This window comes from Rhinolophus sinicus, linkage group LG06, assembly GCF_036562045.2.
Source record: "Rhinolophus sinicus isolate RSC01 linkage group LG06, ASM3656204v1, whole genome shotgun sequence".
Taxonomy (NCBI): Eukaryota; Metazoa; Chordata; class Mammalia; order Chiroptera; family Rhinolophidae; genus Rhinolophus; species Rhinolophus sinicus.
In genome coordinates, this window is record NC_133756.1 from 32,750,132 (window position 1) to 32,772,779 (window position 22,648).

Sequence of the window (22,648 nt, forward strand, 5' to 3'; positions counted from 1 at the left end):
GGAGCGCATCCTCTCAACCACAAGGTTGCCAGTTCGATTCCTCGAGTCCTGCAAGGGACGGTGGGCAGCACCCCCTGCAACTAAAATTGAACACGGCACCTTGAGTTGAGCTGCCGCTGAGCTCCCAGATGGCTCAGTTGGTTGGAGCGCATCCTCTCAACCACAAGGTTGCCGGTTTGACTCCTGCAAGGGATGGTGGGCTGTGCCCCCTGCAACTAGAAAAATGGCAACTGGACCTGGAGCTGAGCTGTGGCCTCCACAACTAAGACTGAAAGGACAACAACTTGAAGCTGAACGGCACCCCCCACAACTAAGATTGAAAGGACAACAACTTGACTTGGAAAAAAAGGCCTGGAAGTACACACTGTTCCCCAATAAAGTCCTGTTCCCCTTCCCCAATAAAATCTTTAAAAAAAATAAATAAAACTGGAGAGATAATATAGACATAAGTTCCCTGGGCCTCTTATATTTCTGATTCATCTTACCATAGTTGACGTATGAACATTTTGCTATTACTTTTCAAACTGTCTTCTAATCCAAGCACCCCAATAATGAAGTTTCAAGAGAAATATTTTACATGGTTTCAGAATTAAAATAATTATAATAATTCATTTATGTATTATTAAACAAACATATATCGAGCACTCTTCTAAGCACTGGGGATTGAAGAGTAAACATGAGTCTCTGCCTTTATGGAGCTTAACCTCCAGTATGCTAATGGGAGTGACAGCCAAAAAACAAATCATGTATAATGTAATGTCAGATAAAAATGAGTGCCACGAAGCAAAATAAAAGTAAGGTGAAGGGATAGACTTAAAATGTGGTACTTCAGTTAAGATGGCCAAAATTGTTGTTTTCTCTGTGCAGGTGATATTTGAGTAGAGCCCTGCAAGTTCAAAGGGAAGAACATTTCAGCAAAGGGATAGCATGTGCAAAGGCTCTGATGAGTAAGCACGCTTGGTACCAAGTTCAAGAAACAGCAAGGAGGTCAATATGTCTGGAGTGAACAATATAGAGACTGGCAGGTGTTGTAGGTTGGCTTGAGACAGAGTCATCATAGCAACTTTCATTGGTACTTTGACTCATACAGCCTGAAAGTGATCAGATGGAGAGAACTGACAAATAAGTTGTTTTGAAAAAAACATTTTGCTAAATTAAGCATAATTCTGAACAAAATAATAATTTTATTAATGTGATCACGACTATACTTTTATCTTTTTATTTTTATATTTTAGAGGTAATACAGATTTATGATGAAATCAGAAAAACAACCTATGCTAACTTTTGATACAGAAAGATACTATTTCTTCAAGCTTCTGAATTGTGTGAATTATATTTCTTTTTCAGATGATATTGAAAAACGCCAGAATGACTCAGGTCTATATGTACTTGTGCCAATAATTATTTCCTCTTCAACCTTGTTGCTTGGAACATTGTTAATATCACATCAAAGGTACTGTAGTTGTTGTTAAGTATCTTCAGCATATTTAAACCTTGATTTAAAATACAAATCAGAAACATTAAGGTATTCTAAATTTTTTTGGTACAATTTAAGATGGCATAAAAATAAAAGGACTGTTTTCAGAAAGCCAAATTCCATTTTGCTAGCACAGCATAAACCTAATGGGAGAAATTCGTCTTTCTGAGTATATACATTCAGGAAATGACCAGCCTATAATAGGAAATCATAGGCAGTATGTTTTTGGAGATGGCAAAAATGGCTTTCAGAGTTGTGCAATACAGATTGAGGATATTAGTGGTGACAATTTACCTGGAACAGTCAGTTTACTTAGGATCAGTAAGCATTCTGCTTTTTGAAAATCAGCGCTGCACGGCTCCAGATTGGTTTGGCAAACGGCCTTGACTTTCTTACGGTTCTATGGGTGCCATATTACTCTGTGCTGAGAGGTCTGGACCAATGAGTTTATTTCACAGATGATGAATCTCTACAGAAACTTTTGCCTTCTAGCAAAAAAGAGGGAGAGTAGATTTTAGAATCTGAATTTATCTGTCAGTCAGTTGAGCTTATGGGGCCATATCAAGTAGAATTGTTTCTGAAACTCAATTGATGACCATTTTTAATATTTTATTTATTCTGAGAAAAGCCTATGCACAGTGCCTGGCACCCAGCTTTCCGTAAGTGTTGGCTAGTTTTATTATTATAATGATTATTAACTTTGGTCTAGAAAGCTTGTTGGTGGAAATCTTCATGTAATAGCATATGAAAATGAATCTGACCCTACTGAGGCATTAATTTCTAATTTATACATTTGTTAACTGTTAACGTTTTCAATATGAGTGTTTTTCTCTAATTCTAATGCAATATTTATCCTTTGTAGAATGAAAAAGCTGTTTTGGGAAGATGTTCCAAACCCCAAGAATTGTTCCTGGGCACAAGGACTTAATTTTCAGAAGGTCCCTTTTTCACTATTCTTAACCTCAAATATATAAGATTGCATTTTACATGTCATATGCCTTCTAGAGCTTTAAACATTTTTAAGGTTTAAAAGTTCTTATTTTATTCAATTCATTTTAATATATCTGTTTAATCTACCATATATTTTTAAGAGTAGCAGGATTCAAGTATTTGAAATCAGGGGAAACAAAACTCAATAGGCAGTTTAGCATATGAAAGTTAATAATATGCATATCTTTTCTGTGTCACAGTATATATTAAAACAAATATTAGAATATTAATGATCAAATCTGATGGAGAATGGATATTTGGATACCTTTTAAAAATAAATTGATTGTCCTTAGGCTGGAATCAATATTTTTAATACCTATAATTATTTCTGTAATTATTTAAATCAATTAAAAAACTATGTAAATAATTCCATCCTCAAACACTGCAATATGAAAAATGCAATTTTATCATAATCAATCTTACACTTATACAAATAGTTTCTTTCAAGCTGAAGAACTTAATGAAATAATTAGTCAACTATAATAACTTAATTTGTACCTATGTCTATAACAGAATTCTTTAGAAAGCTCTAGAGGTTAGCAAATGTTTTATTAACTCTCAAAATTTGAAGTGAGATTGTTTTTCTACCCATAAAACTGGAAAAATAAGGATTTAATTTTCATGTCAAAATGTATACACGATGGTTTAAACAATCATATGGAGGTTATCAATGCAGTCTCAATATCTTAACTGTTGTATTTATCATACAGCAGTGTTTAGTCACCATGTTGTACATTACATCCCTAGTACTTGTTTATCTTATAAGTGGAAGTTTGTGCCTTTTGACCAACTTCACTCAATTCCCTCTCCCCACCCACCACAAATCTGATCTTTTTTCTATGAGTTTGAAATTTTTTGGATTCCACATGTAAGTGAGATCATACAGTATTTGTCTTTCTCTGTCTGACTTATTTCACGTAACATAATGCTCTCAAAGTCCATCCATGTTGTTTACAAGTGGCAGGATTTTCTCCTTTTTATGACTGAATAATATTCCATTGTATAGATGTATATTCCACAATTTCTTTATCCGTTAGTCTGTTGATGGACACTTAGGTTGTTTCCATGTCGTGACTATTGCCAATAATGCTGGGAAAGCAACGTTGGAGCTACAGTGTGGAAGATGACTAGGCATTAACTAGGTTTTATGGTGGAGGGGAACACAGGCAAAGCCTCCTGCGAATAAATACAAAGCCACGTGGCTGGAAGGACCTTAGCACACTCACAAATGGAACATGGGGAGAATAGAAGACAAAGAGTCAGGAGGAGCTATTTCTTCTTAAATGTGAGGGTTTTTTTTTTCTTTTAATCTGAGAGTTTTTTGGTCAAAAATATCTAAATATCTATTTCAATAGAAAGATGTAAAGCTTCACTCTCTAAGTACGTATTCATGTAGGGACTAACCATCTTACTGTTTCTTTGAAAGAAGCTAAACACTTTCTCTCTCTGAAATTTCCCCTATGAACCACCATGAAAATGGTTTCTCAGTGTTTACCAGGACAGGGAAATGATCGGGTCCACCTCAGCACCATGCAGTTTGAACCTGCAGCAAATGATCTTTCCCTTTCCAGGACAATGCCTGACACAAAGGAACCAGTTGGTAGATGTAGGTTGAGTCAGTGAATGCTTGTCCACTGCGTGGTACCCCACTGTCTCATGTACGCTCCCTGAAGATGATGAGCATTGTACCACAGCACGTCATCTGACAGACACTGTATACAAGCAGACTGAAATATCACCATTTCCCGCCAGGTTCTGGCAAACTAAAGAAGTGTGAAGAATTTTTAAATTACCTGCAGTGGGTGTGTGAACGCCCTGATTTGTAAGACAGATATTTTAAACCATAGCAAGTATTTGACTTTATATAATCCTACAAAGATATTCTTTAGGCACAAACAGCCCTTAAGGTAAAGCTTCGTTTGGCACTGGGGCTTAACAGGTACACAAATAACATGATTAGGAATAAATCAGTTTTTGGAATCTAACAGGAATATTTGAAGAATGGAAAATAATATAATTCCAAAGATCTTACTAATGATAAAAATCTTCTAAAATTCGGTATCTTTTTTGCATCTCGCTGCTTTAATCTCCTAAATAACTAAAATTTACTTTTTTAGGGAAAAATAATACCGTACGAAACATGTTGTATAAATAAAGAGTACAAGGAAAATTTACTGACTGCTCTGTGCTTTCACATTCATATTGTTTTATTTAATTCTGTCATAAGCCTCATAGCCTTATATTTTCTGATGACAAAACTGAGGCTCACAGTGGTTCCGTAGCGTGTCTTGCTCATCCCGCCTGTACATGTAGAAACCTTGGGTCACACCCAGGTGCATCAGGCTCAAACTGATACTCTTGCCATCAATTCCATATTAACAATTAATTGCTTAAGATACTTAGTGCTGCTAAATTGGACATTTAAATACAATTGAAATGGTAAATTTTATGTTATAAGAGTATATGTTTTAGTGCAATAAAAACAAAACAAAACCGGGCAATGGATTTGAATAGACATTTCTCCAAATGGCCAATAAGCAAATGAAAATATGCTCAACATCATTAGCCATTAGATAAAACAGATAAAAAATACAAGATATCACTTATCATTAGCTAGGGAGACTATAATAAAAAAAAAGATAGTAAGTGGTGGTGGAGAAATTGGAACTTTCATATACTGCCTGTGGAAATGTAAAGTGGTGTAGCCCTTTTGGAAAATAGTCTAGCAGTTCAGTAGTTAAACGTGGAATTACCATATGACCCAACATTCCACTTCTACATGTGTATCCAATAGAAGTGAAATCATATGTCCACACAGAAACTTGTACATGAAAGTTCATGATAGTCAAAATGTGGAAACAACCTACATGTCCCTCAAATGATGAATGATAGGCAAATTGTGGTATATACAATTCTAAAACTGAAGGAAACAAACAAACAGTTCAGTGATGGGTCTAGGGAAGGTCTTTTTTATTTACTTGGTCATCATTTAAAGACAATTTCAATTGTATGTCTTCTGTCAATTCTAAGAAATTATGTTATTACTTTGATAATTTCTTCTCTTCTTGTTTCTTTGGTTCTCTCTTTCTAGAATCTGTATTCATTGGCTTTTGGACACCCTCCCGCATAGATCCTCCATATTTCATTATCTCATCTCTGTTGTTTGTCTTTTTGTTTTACACATTGAGAACTTGCCATAACCTACTCTTTCAGTGCTTCTGTTGAACTTTAATTTGCTATTATATTTGTAAATTTCCAAGTATTCTTTTTCAGAGTATTCTGTTCTGGTTTTGTACATGCAATGTTTTCTTAAATCTTACTAGAAATATCAATTAGAGGATCGTTGCTTGTTTGTTTTAAAAATTCTCTTTTCTTTTATTCCCTGAATTCTCCATTTCTGCTAGGATCCTGTTCTCCTCTTATTTGTCTTGGCCTTTCTTTTTCTTTATCTCTGACTTTCCCCTAATATCTGGTAGTAATCCTTTGTTTTCCTTTCATATTTAAGAATGAAACAATAGACAGGCTGACTGGGAGCACAGTGCATATATATAGGCGGGGATTGTTGTCCTGGTTGGATAGACAGGGCTCTGGCTGGATGAGGAAAGATGTGCTTACAGACACTAATAACTAACACCCCATGGCTGCTTGGTTCCTCCCCAGATAGCTCCTTAGTTGCTTTTGAAAACAAAATCTGAATTTGGCTGTGGAAGGTGATTTGCCTATGAAAGCTCTTCCATGTGCAACTGTGGAGTAGAAGAGCCCCATTCTATATGCAGAATTTCCAGTTCTCAGTCTCAGCTCTCATTTTTTCCTGTGTTTTTACCTGCCATCTCGTCATCCACCATCTCTATTGTATTCAACCTGACAAACTTTCTTTCTCTTCAGCTACAGCCCACTCTGTAAACATTCTGGTCTGCAGCTTCCGTTCTGGTTTGCTCATCTGAGGTCTACACTCATCCAGTTGTTTTCCATTTTTAAAAAATGAAATAAAAATCTTAGTCTTTTTTAGCCTTCTCAGATTACCTTCTTTGTTATGGGTGTATATTTAATTTATTCATGTAGTTTCATTCTAACAGTCTCTACAGAAATGAGAAAGAAACATATATGCTAAATCTGCCATCTTGAATTATATTACTCTTCTACAGTATTTTTCTTGATATTTTAAAAATAAAAATCTTTGAAAAATAAAAAAAGTGAAATAAAAATAAAGATCAGAATCTTAGATTAAATTTTTGTTGTAGGAAAATGTACCGTAGCCTTGCTTTTGTTCTAATTCAAATTTCACAGTGTTTAAAACACTGTTTTCATTTTTTTACCCTTTTCTTTAGCATTTTTGCCTAATCTGTGATTTTCTTCCTCTAATTCCAAATCATCTGTATTTAAAAAAATCTAACCCTGCTCTTTTGTTGTCTACATTTATGCCAGTTTTTACCAGCGTGTACTCCACTTAACAACCTGCTTTAGGAGTGTTAAAGCTAGAACAAAATGGGTTTTTATGACACAAAGACTATCCTAGAGTCCTCAGCCTGCTCTAGGCCTCCAAAGAAGAAGCTCAGCCACCTATGGAAGAACACCATCCTCACAGATCTGAGACAGAACACCCTGGCATTCCTATAAGTGTGGAAGAGCTGGTGCAGTTTTGAGTTAAAGGTTCTATTTAGAAGTGTTCATAACTGAGCTTAGAAGTGTATCTTTCAGTTCCCTAAAATAGGGCTTCAGTTTTGTTTATTTTCTAGTTCTTAATATTTATGCATATGCCCTTGAGTTATAAAGAACCAGAAGAGGCGATGAATAATTAATCAGCTCAATTTTATCTCAGCAAGTAGGAAAAAAAAGCAAAACAAAGCATGTTCTACCTATTTGTGTTTGGGGTGTCTTTTCATCTGCTATTGTGTTATGGAAAGATTGTTGGACTGGGAAAAACAAAAAACAAAACCAAGTCAGGGTTCTCACTCTGCTCTAATTAGCTATGTAACTTTAAGCCTCAATTGTTTTGTCTAAAAAAGGTGAGAGACATAGATCAGATGATTTCTCTCTCTCTCTCTCTCTCTCTCTCTCTCTCCCTGTGTGTGTGTTTGGAATAGTTGTATATAGCTGTGTATATAGTTGAATAGTTGTGTATAGTTGTACATATATTTCAACAGGTGTATACAGTTATATATGCGGTTGAATAGTTGTATGTAGTTAGACATATAGTTGAATAGTTGTATATGAGGTCTGACAATTAAGTTCATGAACTTGTTGCAACGATGTTGCTAACCTTTTTTTGATATCAGAGGGATTATTCATTATGAATTTGTACCAACTGGATACAGTTAACCAAGTTTACTATTTGGAAGTGCTGAAAAGGCTGCGTGAAAAAGATGAAAATGACCTGAACTTTTTGCCAACAATTCATGGCTCTTGCATCACGACAATGCACCAGCTCACACGGCACTGTCTGTGAGGGAGTTTTTAGCCAGTAAACAAATAACTATTAGAATACCCTCCTTATTCACCTGATCTGGCCCCCAATGACTTCTTTCTTTACCTGAAGATAAAGGCAATATTGAAAGGAAGACATTTTGGTGATATTCAGGATACCAAGGGTAATATGATGACAGCTCTGATGGCCATTCCAGAAAAAGAGTTCCAAAATTGCTTTGAAGGTTGAACTAGGCACTGGAGTTAGTGCATAGCTTTCCAAAGGGAGTACTTCAGAGGTGACCATAGTGATATTCAACAATGAGATGTGTAGCATTTTTCCTAAGGTGAGTTTGCGAACTTAATTGGCAGACCTCGTATAGTTGTGGTATATTTAGTTGAATAATTGTATATAGCTGCATCTGTTGTTGAATAGTTGTATATAGCTCTACATATTATTGAATAGTTGCATATAGCTATATATGTAGTTGAATAGTTGTATCAAATGATTTCTTAGATCTTTTTTCTAACTAAAAAAATCATGATAATGATTCTGTGATTCTATTCTTCACTATTTCAGCTCTTCTTTCTGTTAATTTTAAAATTTTTGTTTTCACTGCTCTACTCTCACTTTTTCTTGTTCCAAACTATCTAATATTGCTGTTGTTCCCCCACACCCCTTTTTATTTTTACAGTTCTTTGTTTTTGTCTCCTTTTACTTAGTCTGTTATTCCTCTATAGTTTTTCCTTTTCTGGGGTAAGTAAGACTGTCCTTAGAGTGTGATATTAAGGCATGCATTAAGGAAGTGGAAGAGGCCAATTTAATTAAAAATTTTACCCTTTCCTAAAAAGATGCATTACTGTAACATAACTCAAGAATTTATAGTCCAGAACTCATGTCTGACAGAATATGTTTTGAAATCTTTTATCTTTTGTTTTCTGAGTGATTTTTTATTTTGCTTTCTTACTTTGTTTTATTTTATCTAAACAGAAAATGGACATTCTTTGAAGTCTAATCATGATCACTACAGATGAACCCAATGTATCAACTTCCCAACATCTAATACTTCTATAGAGTATTAGAAGATTTTTACATTTGGAAGAAGGGGAAAAAAATCTAAAAAAAAAAAAAAATTGGTTGAACTATTGAGAACTAAACTATGATGGATTATGTTGATTTAAAACTAAAAAGAGACAAGTACATTTGGGGCCAAGGTATAGGTCTAAGTTCAATTCAGTTTGGATATATAATTACTTTTCAAGTCATTTAAAGTTAAAAAAGTAATATTCGTGATATCTGGCTTTTGATTTATCACTTGATCATAAAACATTAAAAAATTTTGACTGTTGCTCTTACCACATATCTATTAGCTATCATCAAATATATAGTAAACAATGCTGTAACTGGGTGAAAACTACAACTTCTGACACATAGCTTTGCAAATATAATGACTCTAATTACATAATGCAGTAAAGGTATTTAGTTTATATTTTTATGTCCAAAATTTTCTGTTTTATATTCCTTTATAGACACTTAAGTCTATAAACTGACCCATTTGGGTGTTCTTTTGAATTTCTTGTAGTTTTTATAGCTAACTTTGCTCAATCCGGGAATTTCTATTTTCAATAGCCTCAAAAATAGCTCAAGTGCTAACGTCCATTTCATTTCAAAGAAAGCCACAAGTTACAGTCTGTCCTGGTCACACGCCAATGGAAATTATAGTTCATATCAGGATGCCCTGACATATCTAGGTCAAGTTGACCACATCAGAAAACACATTGGCCTCCAACTCAACCTCTTTGTGGAATTCTTGCCTAAATGTAACTTATATACACTGAGCCTCCCAAAGCTTCTGGCAGGTAGGGAAGTGGATAGTGATGCAACAAGGGAGACTCTTTGGGGCTTTTACAAATATTTCATGATGAAGTTAGGACTTTTCTTTCTGAAAAAGACTACTTGCTGTTTCTAGGAATCAGGCATACTAATTGTGTTGCTCACATTCATAATGAACCAAAGTCTTTGTTTGATGAGCCCAAATAATCAAATTTAGGCTACATATGGATCACTTGTATTTAAATTTCATTCATAGTTTTGTTTGAATTTTAAAAAAAACCAAACACTGAAATTCAGGAGAAACGTGTCCTTTGCCCCCTTCATTGATTTTTAATAGATGTCATTGGAATCTAAAACCTAAGTGTGAAATTAGACAGACATTCTTTAATTCCTACCACCTGAATACATACTTAATGTGTTCCCAGACTGTTCTAAAATCTCAAAAATTAGATATAAATAGTAATTGAAATGATTTTTGATAAATACACTTTTAATAAATATTTGTGACCCAGTCATAAAATATGCTTCAATAATATTTGTGGGCATGTGATTTCTCTTTGACTATTAGTGAAGTCTTCCATCTAAATGCATTTGAAGATATGTAAATTATTTGGTATCAATAAATAGTTACCAATTATGAAGTTTTAGAGGGCATGAAATATGCCAAATGTCATTTGAAGAACATACACGAGTTTGCATTCTGTAGATTTCTATCAGAAAGAAAATCGGTATAGGAACAGTTTTTTCTTCATATATGTTTATAGAATAAGTAAAAAGGTTATGTTAACATGGCATTTGTCACTATGTAGTATTTTAATATCTATATAAGTGTATTCCATTATTATATTTAATGTTCGGTATATTTATTTTATGGTTATAATCACCAATATATTTCATTTAAGAATTCAAAACTATGCTAAATGATTTATGGTTTTATATGGAATATGTTTGCCATTATGAAGAATAGCTGGGTATATTGTTACTTCAGGCAATAAATCTGAATTCATTTTATTAGTTTAAAAATTATAATATTCAAAAGTTCAATTATGTGAATGATATACAAATTGAACACATTTTCTATAGCACTTCATTTAGCTGTTAATTTTTCAATGTGATGTGTCCACAGTATTCTTTACTTTGCATTTATTTTCTCAATATGTTTACATTGTATGAGTTGAGCATTTTGCACACAGATTCTTGATTTGTAGCTGCTTGACAGGATTTTTTGTTGTGCTGTAATCACCATTCTTATAAAAAGTATGATGTGCATTTGTTTTGTGTCTTTGTCTTCATTCCACATGTCCCATAGTATGTATTTTTATATTAAGTTATTTATAAGAAACAGTAATTTTATTTTAAAAGTTTGTGATCATCTTTTTCACCTTCATTGTGTTCAATAAATAGGTATTCTTCATTCTTATGTTCTGATAGTCTAAAACAGATTCTTAGTATGATGTAAGGCAGATAAGTTCTTAACAGGCAGTCACAAGTATTTTACCTTCATATCACATCTTATGTCATGGAGTAGTTATTTTAACTATCTTTGGAGAAGCTTTTGCTCATTTGATTTTATTTCAATTTACTTTTTTTAGTAGATGTTTAAATTTTTCGTTTGGGGAAATCTAATTTGCTATAAAATATTACAAATTCTTTAGAAGATAGCACTTTCTAGTTACAATAATGACTCTTTATTGAGAGCTAAGCACTTTCAGACACTATTAATTTATTCCTCATCACAACAATGAAGTAAGTATTGAACACATCTTTACAGACAAAGAAGCTAAAAGGCATGAGGTTAATGTACTTGTCCATGGCCATAGAAGAAGGACTTAAACCTAAATCAGTCTCATCCAACTTTTGAACACTATCTTATACTGCTTCTCATTTATAATTTTTGATATAGCTGTTTCAGTCCAAAACTAGTTATTTGTGGTTGACTTAATGTCCTTTAGCATTAACCTTTCACACTTCCATTACTGCAAACATGTCATAGTGAAGCAAAAAAAAAAAAAAAAAAAAAAAAAATACCACAATTGAACATTAAAATGTGTCTTTTCTTTTAGCCAGAAACGTTTGAGCATCTTTTTATCAAGCATACAGAATCAGTGACATTTGGTCCTCTTCTTTTGGAGCCTGAAACCATTTCAGAAGATATCAGTGTTGATACATCATGGAAAACTAAAGATGAGAAGGCACCAACAGCTATGGTCTCTCTACTTTTGACAACTCCGGATCTTGAAAAGGGTTCTATTTGCATTACTGACCAGTGCAATAGTGCTGACTTCTCTGAGGCCGAGAGCACCAAGATAACCTGTGAGGATGAAAGCAGGCGAGAACCCTCTGTTAAATATGCTACCCTGCTCAGCAGCTCCAAATCAATTGAAATCGATGAAGAGCAAGGGCTTATAAATAGCTCAGTCAGCAAATGCTTCTCTGACAGAAATTCTCTGTCAAAGGATTCTTTCTCTAATAGCTCATGGGAGATAGAAACACAGGCATTTTTTATGTTATCAGATCAGCATCCCAATATAATTTCACCACACCTTACATTCTCAGAAGGACTGGATAAACTTTTGAAACTTGAGGGAAATTTCCTTGAAGAAAATAATGATGAAAAATCTGTCTATTATTTAGGGGTCACCTCAATCAAAAAAAGAGAGAGTGATGTGTTTTTGACTGATGAGTCAAGTGTGTTGTGCCCATTCCCAGCCCACTGTTTATTCACTGGCTACAGGATCCTCCAGGACAGTTGCTCTCACCTTGTAGAAAATACCTTCAACTTAGGAACTTCTGGTCAGAAGACTTTTGTATCTTACCTGCCTCAGTTTCAGACTTGTTCCACTCAGACTCAGAAGATAATGGAAAACAAGATGTGTGATCTAACTGTCTAATTTCAATCAAGAAACATCTCAGATTATGTTATAATGAGTCATATAAAGTGTACATATTCCGCTATAGGTGTGGATAGGGGAGAGAAAAGAAGACTGAGTCAAATTTGAAAATGATTGTTCTAAAATTAAAGTTATCTGTCCTCACTCAGTATTACAAGCAAAAAAAAAAAAAAAGTGAGAAAGCCTTCACGAGCCTAGCCATCTAGACTGACTCTTCTAATGATTCTCTGAACAGCTGCAGTGGGAATGTCTCCAGTGACTTGTTTCTAGCTAGAGACAAGCCCAACAAATATCGTTTGTGAACATTACACCTGTGTAGCAAAAGCTAATCTGAATTACACCTACACCTGAAAGAAGACTTCAAACTGACACTTGTGAGATATAACTGTTTTTCAAGAGCGTGATTGTTTTACCTTGAGTTGTGTTTGTTTTGCCCTAATTTACCCACACAGACACACACACTTATACTTACTAGGCATCCTTGTGCATTTTTAAAATATGTGATGTATTTGTATTTTGTGCTACTACACTGTGTTATCTGAAGGTTTTTCAATTTAACAAACTTGCCTTGAGCACTTACTCTGTATTAGGCACTCCGTTAAATGTTGCAGATAGTGGATTTAGCCCTGGATATACTTGTGAAGATTGACAAGTCAATCTTTATGTATCAAATCTAAGATGTGTACCATAGAATGAAACCGCTTACTAGAACGGCAATACCCACAATCAGTATTTTGAGGACAGCACAAGCACTTTTGGAAAAACACAATGTCTGTCTTAATTCTTCTCTATAAAACATGTTGAAATGGTTACTTTCTGATCCAGAGAGAATCCGGATACAGTTAGGTTGCTGAATGTTCCTGTGTGTCACTCTGGAATCATTGTCTTCCCCCATTCCCACTTGCATGCACACAATTTTTTTCTCACTTAGCATTCTCTCTATATGTAAACCCACCACTGTGCTAATACTTTCCATATTTTAACTCAATTTATTATTAAAATAATTGTATGAAACATGTATTACTATTAGAACCCTTTTAAAGGTTAAGAGATTAAGTAATTTGCCCAAAGTTGTAGGGTTAGTGGAAGATGGAACCAGAATTTAGATTTAAACCCAGATTTTTTCAATGCTAGTGATTGTGTTTTTATCCTATACCTTACACTGCCATCCGGTAAACACACACACACGTGTGCGTGTGTAATCAAATAAAATGTGTAATCAAATAAAGTGTATTAAGTAGAAATGTAATACTGCATGAAAATTAAGTGAGAATTACACAGATGCTGTCTTTACCTTTAAAGACTTTAAAGTTTATTGTTTATTTCAGCTTTTTGGTGTGGCAAAAAAACCAGAATGACAGCCTATTGGGCAACAAACTAAGTTAAGAAACCTGCACAGATAGACGTTTAATGGCAATAAGTAAGAATTTGAATATTATCAACATCATCAAAAGAAATACTTTAGTCCTCAAAAATATGCCTATGGGTTGCTAAATCTTACCAGTTTCGTACTTCCAGAGGGGATTCTGCTGATTTTACTGTTACCTTAAGTAACGTCCTACAGGCCATCTCCATTCCAGTTGTAGCCATATGAAATGAGCAGTTCTAAACAATAACCAAGATCTCAGACCCTACCTGACAGATATCTCTTCACACTTGCCACTTAGAAATCAATCCATCCATCCATTTCGTGTCTCAGAATCTCACATACTTCAATTGATAATCCTCTTAGAAGAGAAAGATGGAGGGCCCATATCGACTCATGGAATAATTAGTGTGGTATGAAAGCTTTAGTTCTATACAAACACAAATTGAGGGAAAAAAATATTTTTCTCACTGATTTTTAAGTGGTTTACCAATTCAGAAGAAGAAATAAATGGTTACATATATGGAAGTTTTGGTAAAATGGACCATTATTTTTAATGTCACTCATAGAATATAGACATTTAATTTAGTGTACACTATAGAAGTGTTTGGAAATTACATTTTGCCCCATTCTGCATATCATTAGAGACAAAAGACTGAGCATGTCCACCACGTAAGACACAACATCTGCCTGTGGTCTGGGACCCAGAACAACGTGGAAGAGAAACTGACATGTGCAGTTAGCACAAGGCTTCACCATGCTCTGTGGATGCTGTAGTGAATTCAGAGGTCCCAGGACCACTGGAATGCTGCAGGTCTGAGTTAAAGGAATTTAGTGACAGCACATCACCCTGAGATTATTGAAACCATCCTGGTGCAGCTTCAGTTCCAAAAACAAAGCATTTCAGAAATAATGAAATTCCAAGGGGCTTTCTTTCATGGAGAGGGCTGAAGTGGTACAGTTTAGCCTATTGGTACGTATAGATTTAGAGCATATTTATTGTCAGTGTGCTAGGACTCTGATTTTCACTTTGAAAGTTCATTTTGCTGTATATTACTATATATTATTGGGTCTTTATGAAAATTATGTGCCATTAAATAGCGGATTTTCATAAAACCTTAGGTAACATTTAGAATGTTTTGTTTTATACTTTAGAATGGTCAGATACTCTCCATTTCTTCCCGGAGATTCTGGAAAAGAAATTTTAAGGGAAAGAGGACCTGAACTATGGCTTTGGATTTTTAAATTTAGGGTAATTTGGGAATTTTGAATATTTTATTTAAAGGCCTTAAATTGCAACACAAGCTACTAATCAGTCTCTATAAATGTGAACTTCATGAAAAGAAACTCAGAAATTAATAATTTGAACTATGGCTTCAAGTTTAAACAGATTATTTGAAGGTAAATCATTCTTAAGGGTTAATGAGATGATAGGTTTCCTAGGTTAAACCCCCCAAGAACAAAGAGAAAAAAAATCAAGGTACACTTATCAGTAAGAGTAGAGGTCTTATTTTGGAGCCCTATATTCCCATTTAGAGATGAACTATATATTGACACAAGGAATAGGAACAGATATTATTTTTAAGCACAGTCTCAAGTAATACAAAGTCATGGATAAAATTCCCAAATCAGTGTGTCATCCTGGACCTAGAATAAGGTTTTATGACCCCAATCATGGCATTCTTTTACCTCCTCTCATCCCTTTCCAATGAAATCAATTTCCTCTTTCCAAATATCAAACATGTGGTCATATTCCCTTAGGAATATCCATCTTAGGTACCCAAAAGCAGAGGGAAGATATATTTCCCCCGCAAATTGATTCCAGATTCCAAAGCGACTTTGGTTGGTACAGTGTACAGACTAGCCTGTAAGAGTTGTGTGTAGGTGTTCATGTGGATTTGGACAGTGTGCTAAATGGATCATGACGTACTGCAACCATGTGTCACGTGGACGGGGATTAAAAAAAGTCCTCTCTCCAAATTATTTCTCATCATTTTTAAAAGAAATTTGTTCTACTTTTCATCTTTCAAGTGTCATCTTGATGGTTACAAACTCTTCTAAAGTTTCCATTATTGAGAAAACACATTCTCAAAAATTTCAAACACAAAATTAAAATTGTCCACTCTAATATGATTAGAAGAAGTTGCATTTGAGAATAAAATTAAACATAGTTACCAAAAAAAAAAAAAAAAAAAAAAAAAGGAAGAACTAGCGCTAAAAGGAAACTAGATAGTCAATAGTTTTACTCTTTCTTGACCAACTAGTTTAAAACAGTAAAGCACTCCTGCACCTATTCATGATGTTGGAAGAGCAACTTACAACACAAAGGTCTGTACCGGAACTGAGACGTTGCATGCATTTGTATGAGCATCAAGAAGTGGTTTCCATGGGTTTTTATACTGAATGAATTATTTTGATACAAAGTTTATCAATTAATTTTTATTTTGGAAAGCTGCTGAGGTCTAGTTTTCTAAGTTAATTATGCTGAAGATCTGTGGCATTGAATTCAATTTCGTGAGGATCACTGACAGGATGTTTTAAATGACATGTTCATTCAAAAACCCGGAACTGAGAAAAACTTGGAAGATACTTAATTTTGTAGTGATACACTTATATTGTAGATATTGTACTTTTAAAACTTGTCATTAAGTAGTTGGTATGCAGTTAACACCTTCTTTTTAGTCACGATTGGTATGTTAATAAATCTTATAAACAAGTGCTGAGATATGTATCACTAATTGTTCTATAAAATTTAATTATCCTAATTCTTCTTTATGTTCCTAAAGTTATAAAGTATAAATTATGATGGTTAATATTTTTATTTTTGTAATTATGAATCATAAGCAATGTCAGAATTTTGAGACATAGAAAGTCCAAATAGAATCATTATGAATTTAAGTTATTTTAGGATTATTTTATCTACTGTATGATAACTACTTTCAGCAAAGATTTGAAAATATAAAGAAGTAATCCTTGTAGTTTATGTAAATAGTTTATCCATTGTTAGCCTTTGTGTCTTCAAAAATTCTTACAAACCTAATACCCTGCCTTTGGAAGGAATTTCAAAATATTTTAGATGCAGTTCTCTCCTTCTTACTCTTACTCTCTCTGGTACTTACTCAATACATCACCCCACACAAATTCTTTCTAGAATTGTAGCTATTTGCGATGAAAAATTACTCATTTTAAACATCAAGAGCTCTTTAGTATAATTCTTTAGTTTCTTAAGTAATCTTGATTTACAGTGATATGCAAACATGTGCTTTGTCACTTAGGTTTCTAGTAATTTGAGTTTTTAACCACTCTGTAGGCTGGTATTCAAAATACGTTCTTTCTTGTTTGTTTATTTATTTATTTATATTTTAAAAATGTAAATAAAACAAATACACACAGGAAAAATTTCAAACAGTACAGAGAAAAACAAAATAAAAAGTGCAAGTCTCCATCCGCTCCTTTAGTTCCTATTCTCCAAAATAACCTCTGGTATTAATATATGCCACATACTTTAAAAAAAATTCATATCGTTGAGATCGTATTCCACTTGCTGTTATAAAATTACCCCTTTCCCTTAATATATCTAGTTGATACTTCTAGATAAACCCAAATTACCTACTTCATTATTTTTAATGGTTGCCTAGTATACCATTGTATCAAAGTACAATGATTTGTGTAATAGTTCACAATTGGTGAATATTTATGTTGTTTCCAATCTATATTGTGGGCAATATTGAAGTGAGAGCATTCGTGTATAATATTATGTTGGCTCACTTTTGCAAATATACTTGTCAGGACTCTTGGTTGCAAGTGTAAGAAACCAACTCAAATTTTCTGAAGTATCTTTTTGATATTTTAATTTTAACTTAATGACATTGATCTTATTTTCATGTTTATAAGCCATTTGTTCTTCTCTACCTTCATATTCATTACCTAATTTTCTATTGGGTTATTATAATTTCATTGATTTCTTAGAATTCTTTATTACACATGTGATCTTAGTTTTTCTTAATTGAGATATAACTTAGATACTGTAAAGTATACAAGCCATCAGTGTAAAACTTAATACAGTTTTATACATTTCCCCCTGATAACCTACCTAGGAATAAAATTGCTGAATCATTTTATAGGTTCTAGTTTAGCTTTAATAGATACTGCCAAATAATGGTTGAACTAATTTACACTGCCATCAGTAAATTTAGAAGAGTTTTGTTGCTTCATATACCATATCCTAATCAACATTGATATTGTCAACCTTTTGAATTTTAGCCCTTCTGATGGTTGCATATTGGTTTCTTGTGCTTTTAGTTTGCATTTCTATAAAATATAATGAATTTAAGTAACAATATCTTTCCTGCCATTTTTGCTATTTTTGTCAATTATTTTATTTCTGTGTATTTCACAAACACATAAAACATTGTTACATTGTTGCTTTAAACACTAAATAGTCTTTTAAATTTGCCCTTTGTAATGCTGTTTATTCCTTCTTGTATTTTTGTGATTCCATCTGGGATAATTTCCCTTCCTCCTAAAGAACTTTCTTTCGGGTGTGGGTCAACTGTTATGGATTCTCTCAGGCTTTGTTTCATTTTACCTTCAATTTTGATAGGTATTTTTGCTGCCTATAGAATTCTAAGTTGGCAGTTTTTCTGCATCTCAAGTTGTCACTTTATTGTCTTCTGGCTTCCATAGTTACAGTTGAGAAGTTAGCCATCATTTTAGTTGTTGTTTCCCTTAAGGTAATTTGTCTTTTTGTTTGTTAGCTTTTAAGATTTTTCCTTTTACCTTTGGTTTGTAGCAGTTTGAGTATAACATGGTTTTCTTTTTAATTATCCAGATTGGTATCATTGAGCTTCTATCAGTGGGTGACAGGTTTCACTAGATATGGAAAATGCTCAGCCATTATTTCTCCACATATCAATTTTGTCCCATTTTATTTATCCTCCCCTTCTGGGATTCTTGAATTCACATGTTAATTATTTCGGCGCAGGCCCACATGTGTATTTTTCCCCTTTTTTTTTTGTCTTTATGTTTAGTTATGATTATTTTTCGCTTCATCTATCTTTGAGGTCACCAATTATGTCATTTCTATGAAAAGTCTATAGTTAAACTTATCAAATGCAATCTTGTCCTTTTGATTCTTTTTTGTAGCTCTTAATTGTCTCTTGAAATGCTATATATAGTGTGCTGCTGATTCCTTCTAGTGCATTCTTCATTTCAGTTATTGTGTTCTTCACTTCTGACTGGTTATTTTTATGATTTCTATGTCCTTTTTAATGCTTGCTATCTCCTTGTTGTTCTCACTAAGTTCCTTGAGTATCCTCATAACCATTGTTTTGAACTCTGTCTCTGGTAGGTTGCTTACCTCCATTTCGTTTAGTTCTTTTTCTGGATTTTTCTCCTTTTCTTTCACTTGAGATGTATTTCTTTATTCCCTCACTTTGGCTGCCTCTCTGTGTTTGTTTGTATGTATTAGGTAGATCTGCTATGTCTCCCAGTCTTGGCCAGGTGGTCTTATGTAGTAGGTGTCCTATGGGACCCTGGCACTGTCTCCCTGGTCACCTGAATCGGGTGCTCCAGGAGTGTCCCTTGTGTGGTCCTGTGTGCTCTGCTGTTATAGTTGAGCCTTGATTGCTATTGGCATGTCAGTTGGTGGGGTTGACCCTCAGGCTGACTGGTTGTGGGGTTTGGCCACATGCACAACTCATGCGCTGCTGTGCGGGGGGCTTACCCCACTGAGTGGGACTTGCCCCAGCAGGCTCTGGTGCCTGTTGAGACTGCCCTGGTGTGTGCCACTTGTGGGGCAAATTGGGTGGTACCCTGCTGTGGTCTGAAGCCAACCTCCAAGTGTATTAGTTCTAGGGCCTCTTATAGGAGGGGCTCTGGTGCAGGCGCAGGTCAGCCGCTGCTTGTGACTGGCCAGGAACTACCTGGTAGGAGCTACAAAGCGATCCGTGGTTTTCTGCTGCCTGTGCTAAACCTGGAGGTGCGTGGGAGAGGCCACACTAAAACCGAGGATGTCTGCCACCGGTACTGGGCCTGGGGTAGCTCTGCAAATAGCGAGGACACCGCGAGGCCTGCTGCCACCTGCTGGCTTTCTTAAATTCAGCCACTGATAAAGCCTTGTGTGGTATGCAAATTGGGTGAGGCAGTGTCTTAGGGAGTCACTGGAGTGGGAAGTGTTGTGATCGGCAGGTTAATGTAAATTCTGGTTTGGTGCCAGTTTTGAGCTGGGAGCTACTCAGCAAAAGTCTCGGAGCACACAAGGCCAGTCACTGCCTGCTGGGGGCCTGCCAGACTCCAATAGCTTTCTAAGAAAGAGTATAATGTGGGCGAGGCTGCCTGCTCACAGACAAAGTGTTTCCAGTGATGGGGGAGTTGGGTAGGGTAGGTTCAGAATGAGTCAGCAGGATGGAGCAGCAGAGCTCACCAGGCCAATCAGATTCAAATTTGGCCAAGTGTGGGCGGGCTCAACACAGGAAAGATGGCGCCTGTCTGCTGGCTGCACGGGAGAAGGATCTCACACAGGAAAAATGCCGCCTGTCCTCCTGTTCTCCCCCTAAGCCACACACCTCAGTCTGCCCTTGCTCCTGTATGTCTCCAAGTCACCATCCGTCCTCTGGAACCCAAGGTGAGTGCCTGCGAGCGAGTGAGTCTGTGTGCTGGCCCTTTAAGAGGACGGACGTCTGGGTTTCCTGCAGCCTTAGTCCCACCAAGATGGTTGGAATCCCCACTGTTTTCCACAGCCAGATGTTTTGGGGCTCCTCCTCCCAGCACCAGTACTCCGGCCTGGATAGTCGGGTGTGGGGCTGTGGTTCCTTGCTCTTCCTGGGGGAACCTCCATGGCTGAGATATCTCTCCTGGTTCTCAACCACCACACAGAGGTTTGAGAGTCTCCATCCCTCCCACCAATCTCGATGTGGCTTCTTCTTTATATCTTTAGTTATAAAAATTCTGTGCAGCTAGACATCAGCTTGTTCTCCAGGTTGATTTTCCTATAATTTAGGTGTAATTTTAATGTGTTCACAGAAGGAAGCAGGCACAGTGTTTATTTACTCCACCATCTTGGATCTCCCATTCAATTTCTAGCATGGGTCTTGTTTTCTTATCCATTCAGGTACCCTATGTCTTTTGATTGGAACACTTAATCCATTTACATTTAAAGTGATTAGGTACATAGTTGTTCCCATTTTATTATTCATCTTTTGATCCTTTTGTTTGTTTTTCTCCTTCTGTTTAAAGTAGTCCTTTTAATATTTCTTGTAATACTGGCTTGGTGATAATGAATTCCTTTAGCTTTTTCTTTTCTGGTAAGCTCTTTATCTCTTCTTCAATGTTAAATGATAGCCTTGCTGGGTAGAGTACTCCTGGTTGTAAACCCCCCACACCCCCTTTTTTTATTTGAATATTTTCTGCCACTCCCTTCTGGCCTACAAAGTTTCTGTTGAGAAATCAGCTGATAATCTTATGGCAGCTCCCTTGTAAGTAACTAGTTGTCCTTTTCTTGCTGCTTTTAGGATTCTCTCTTTGTCTTTAACCTTTGCTATTTTAATTATAATATGTGTTGGTGTGGACCTGTTTGGGTTCATCTTGTTTGGGACTCTGTGCTTCCTGGGCTTGTATGTCTATTTCCCTCACCAGGTTAGGGAAGTTTTCACTGATTAGTTCTTCAAATAGGTTCTCAATCCCTTGCTTTCTCTCTTCTCCTTCTGGTACCCCTATAATGAGAATGTTGTTATGCTTGATGTTGTCCCAAATGTCCCTTAAACTATTATTATTATTATTATTATTATTCCTTTGTGTTGTTCTGATTGGGTGTTATATGCTTCCTTATCTTCTACATCATTGATTCCATCCTCTGCTTCGTGTAATCTGCTGCTGATTCTTTTTAGTGTATTCTTCATTTTAGTTATTGTATTCTTTATTTCTGACTGGTTCTTTTTCATGATTTCTATGTCTTTCTTTATGCTTACTATCCCTTTGTTGAAGTTCTCACTAAGTTCCTTAACCCTTCAGTACATTAATTGATTTCAAGTTTTTTCCCCAAAATGTGTTAAAAATTCACACACACACAAAGTTGATATTTTGACTATGTTATGCATTTAATAATAACATTTTGAGCTGCTTTGCACATAAATGACATTATTTTTATTTTAAATCTTTGTTATGTGGTAATAAATTTATTATATTGAATTTTAGCAAAAAATACTCAAAACATACTAAGTGGCATCAATTAGATTTAAGTATAGATAAATTAGAATTTAATTGCATTGATGACATAAAACATTTATTACAATATGGCATACAAAACATTTTTGTTTTTGATAGTGCAAGCCACAGGAAAACATACACAAATATCACAGCAAGAGTGTCAAGCATTCTTATAACCAGTGTTTTAAACTGTTTCTGGCTTGTTGGTTGCCTCCATTTCATTTGTTTTTTTTTTTCCTGGAGGTTTTTCCTGCTCTTTTATTTGGGAGATGCTTCTTTATTTCCTTATTTCGGTTAACTCTCTGTGTTCCCTTTTATGTATTAGGTAGTTCTCCTATGTGTCTCAGTCTTCCTCGGCTGGCTGTATGTAGCATGTATCCTGTGAGGTTCAGTGACACAGTCTCCCTGATCACCCGTGTGTGTGTGTTCCAGGAGTGTCCCTTGTGTGTGTTGTGTGTATTTACCTGTTGTAGTTGAGCCTT

The 22,648-nt window shown here is 35.2% G+C and overlaps 2 protein-coding genes across 17 annotated transcripts in view; both read left to right on the forward strand.

Annotated features, from left to right (window-relative positions):
• LEPR (leptin receptor) overlaps window positions 1-15,688 on the forward strand; it is an 80,344-nt gene extending 64,656 nt beyond the window's left edge. For 12 of the 15 annotated variants that reach the window (XM_074334870.1, XM_074334871.1, XM_074334869.1 and 9 more), the window contains 3 exons: window positions 1,348-1,453; window positions 2,340-2,415; window positions 11,768-15,688. In XM_074334870.1, coding sequence (XP_074190971.1) covers window positions 1,348-1,453; window positions 2,340-2,415; window positions 11,768-12,595 — 1,010 coding nt within the window. In that variant the 3' untranslated portion in view covers window positions 12,596-15,688. Of the gene's footprint in view, window positions 1-1,347; window positions 1,454-2,339; window positions 2,416-8,861; window positions 10,974-11,767 lie in introns of those variants that run through there. The other 3 variants (XM_074334878.1, XM_019731890.2, XM_074334877.1) reach the window with 1 other exon arrangement.
• Window positions 15,689-20,433: 4,745 nt separating this feature from the next.
• The window catches only part of PDE4B (phosphodiesterase 4B), a 564,992-nt gene continuing 562,777 nt past the window's right edge, over window positions 20,434-22,648 (forward strand). The window contains exon 1 of one of the 2 annotated variants that reach the window (XM_074334882.1): window positions 20,434-20,586. The gene's annotated coding sequence lies outside the window, so the exon portion shown is untranslated. The remainder of the gene's footprint in view (window positions 20,587-22,648) is intronic. The other variant, XM_074334883.1, reaches the window with a different exon arrangement.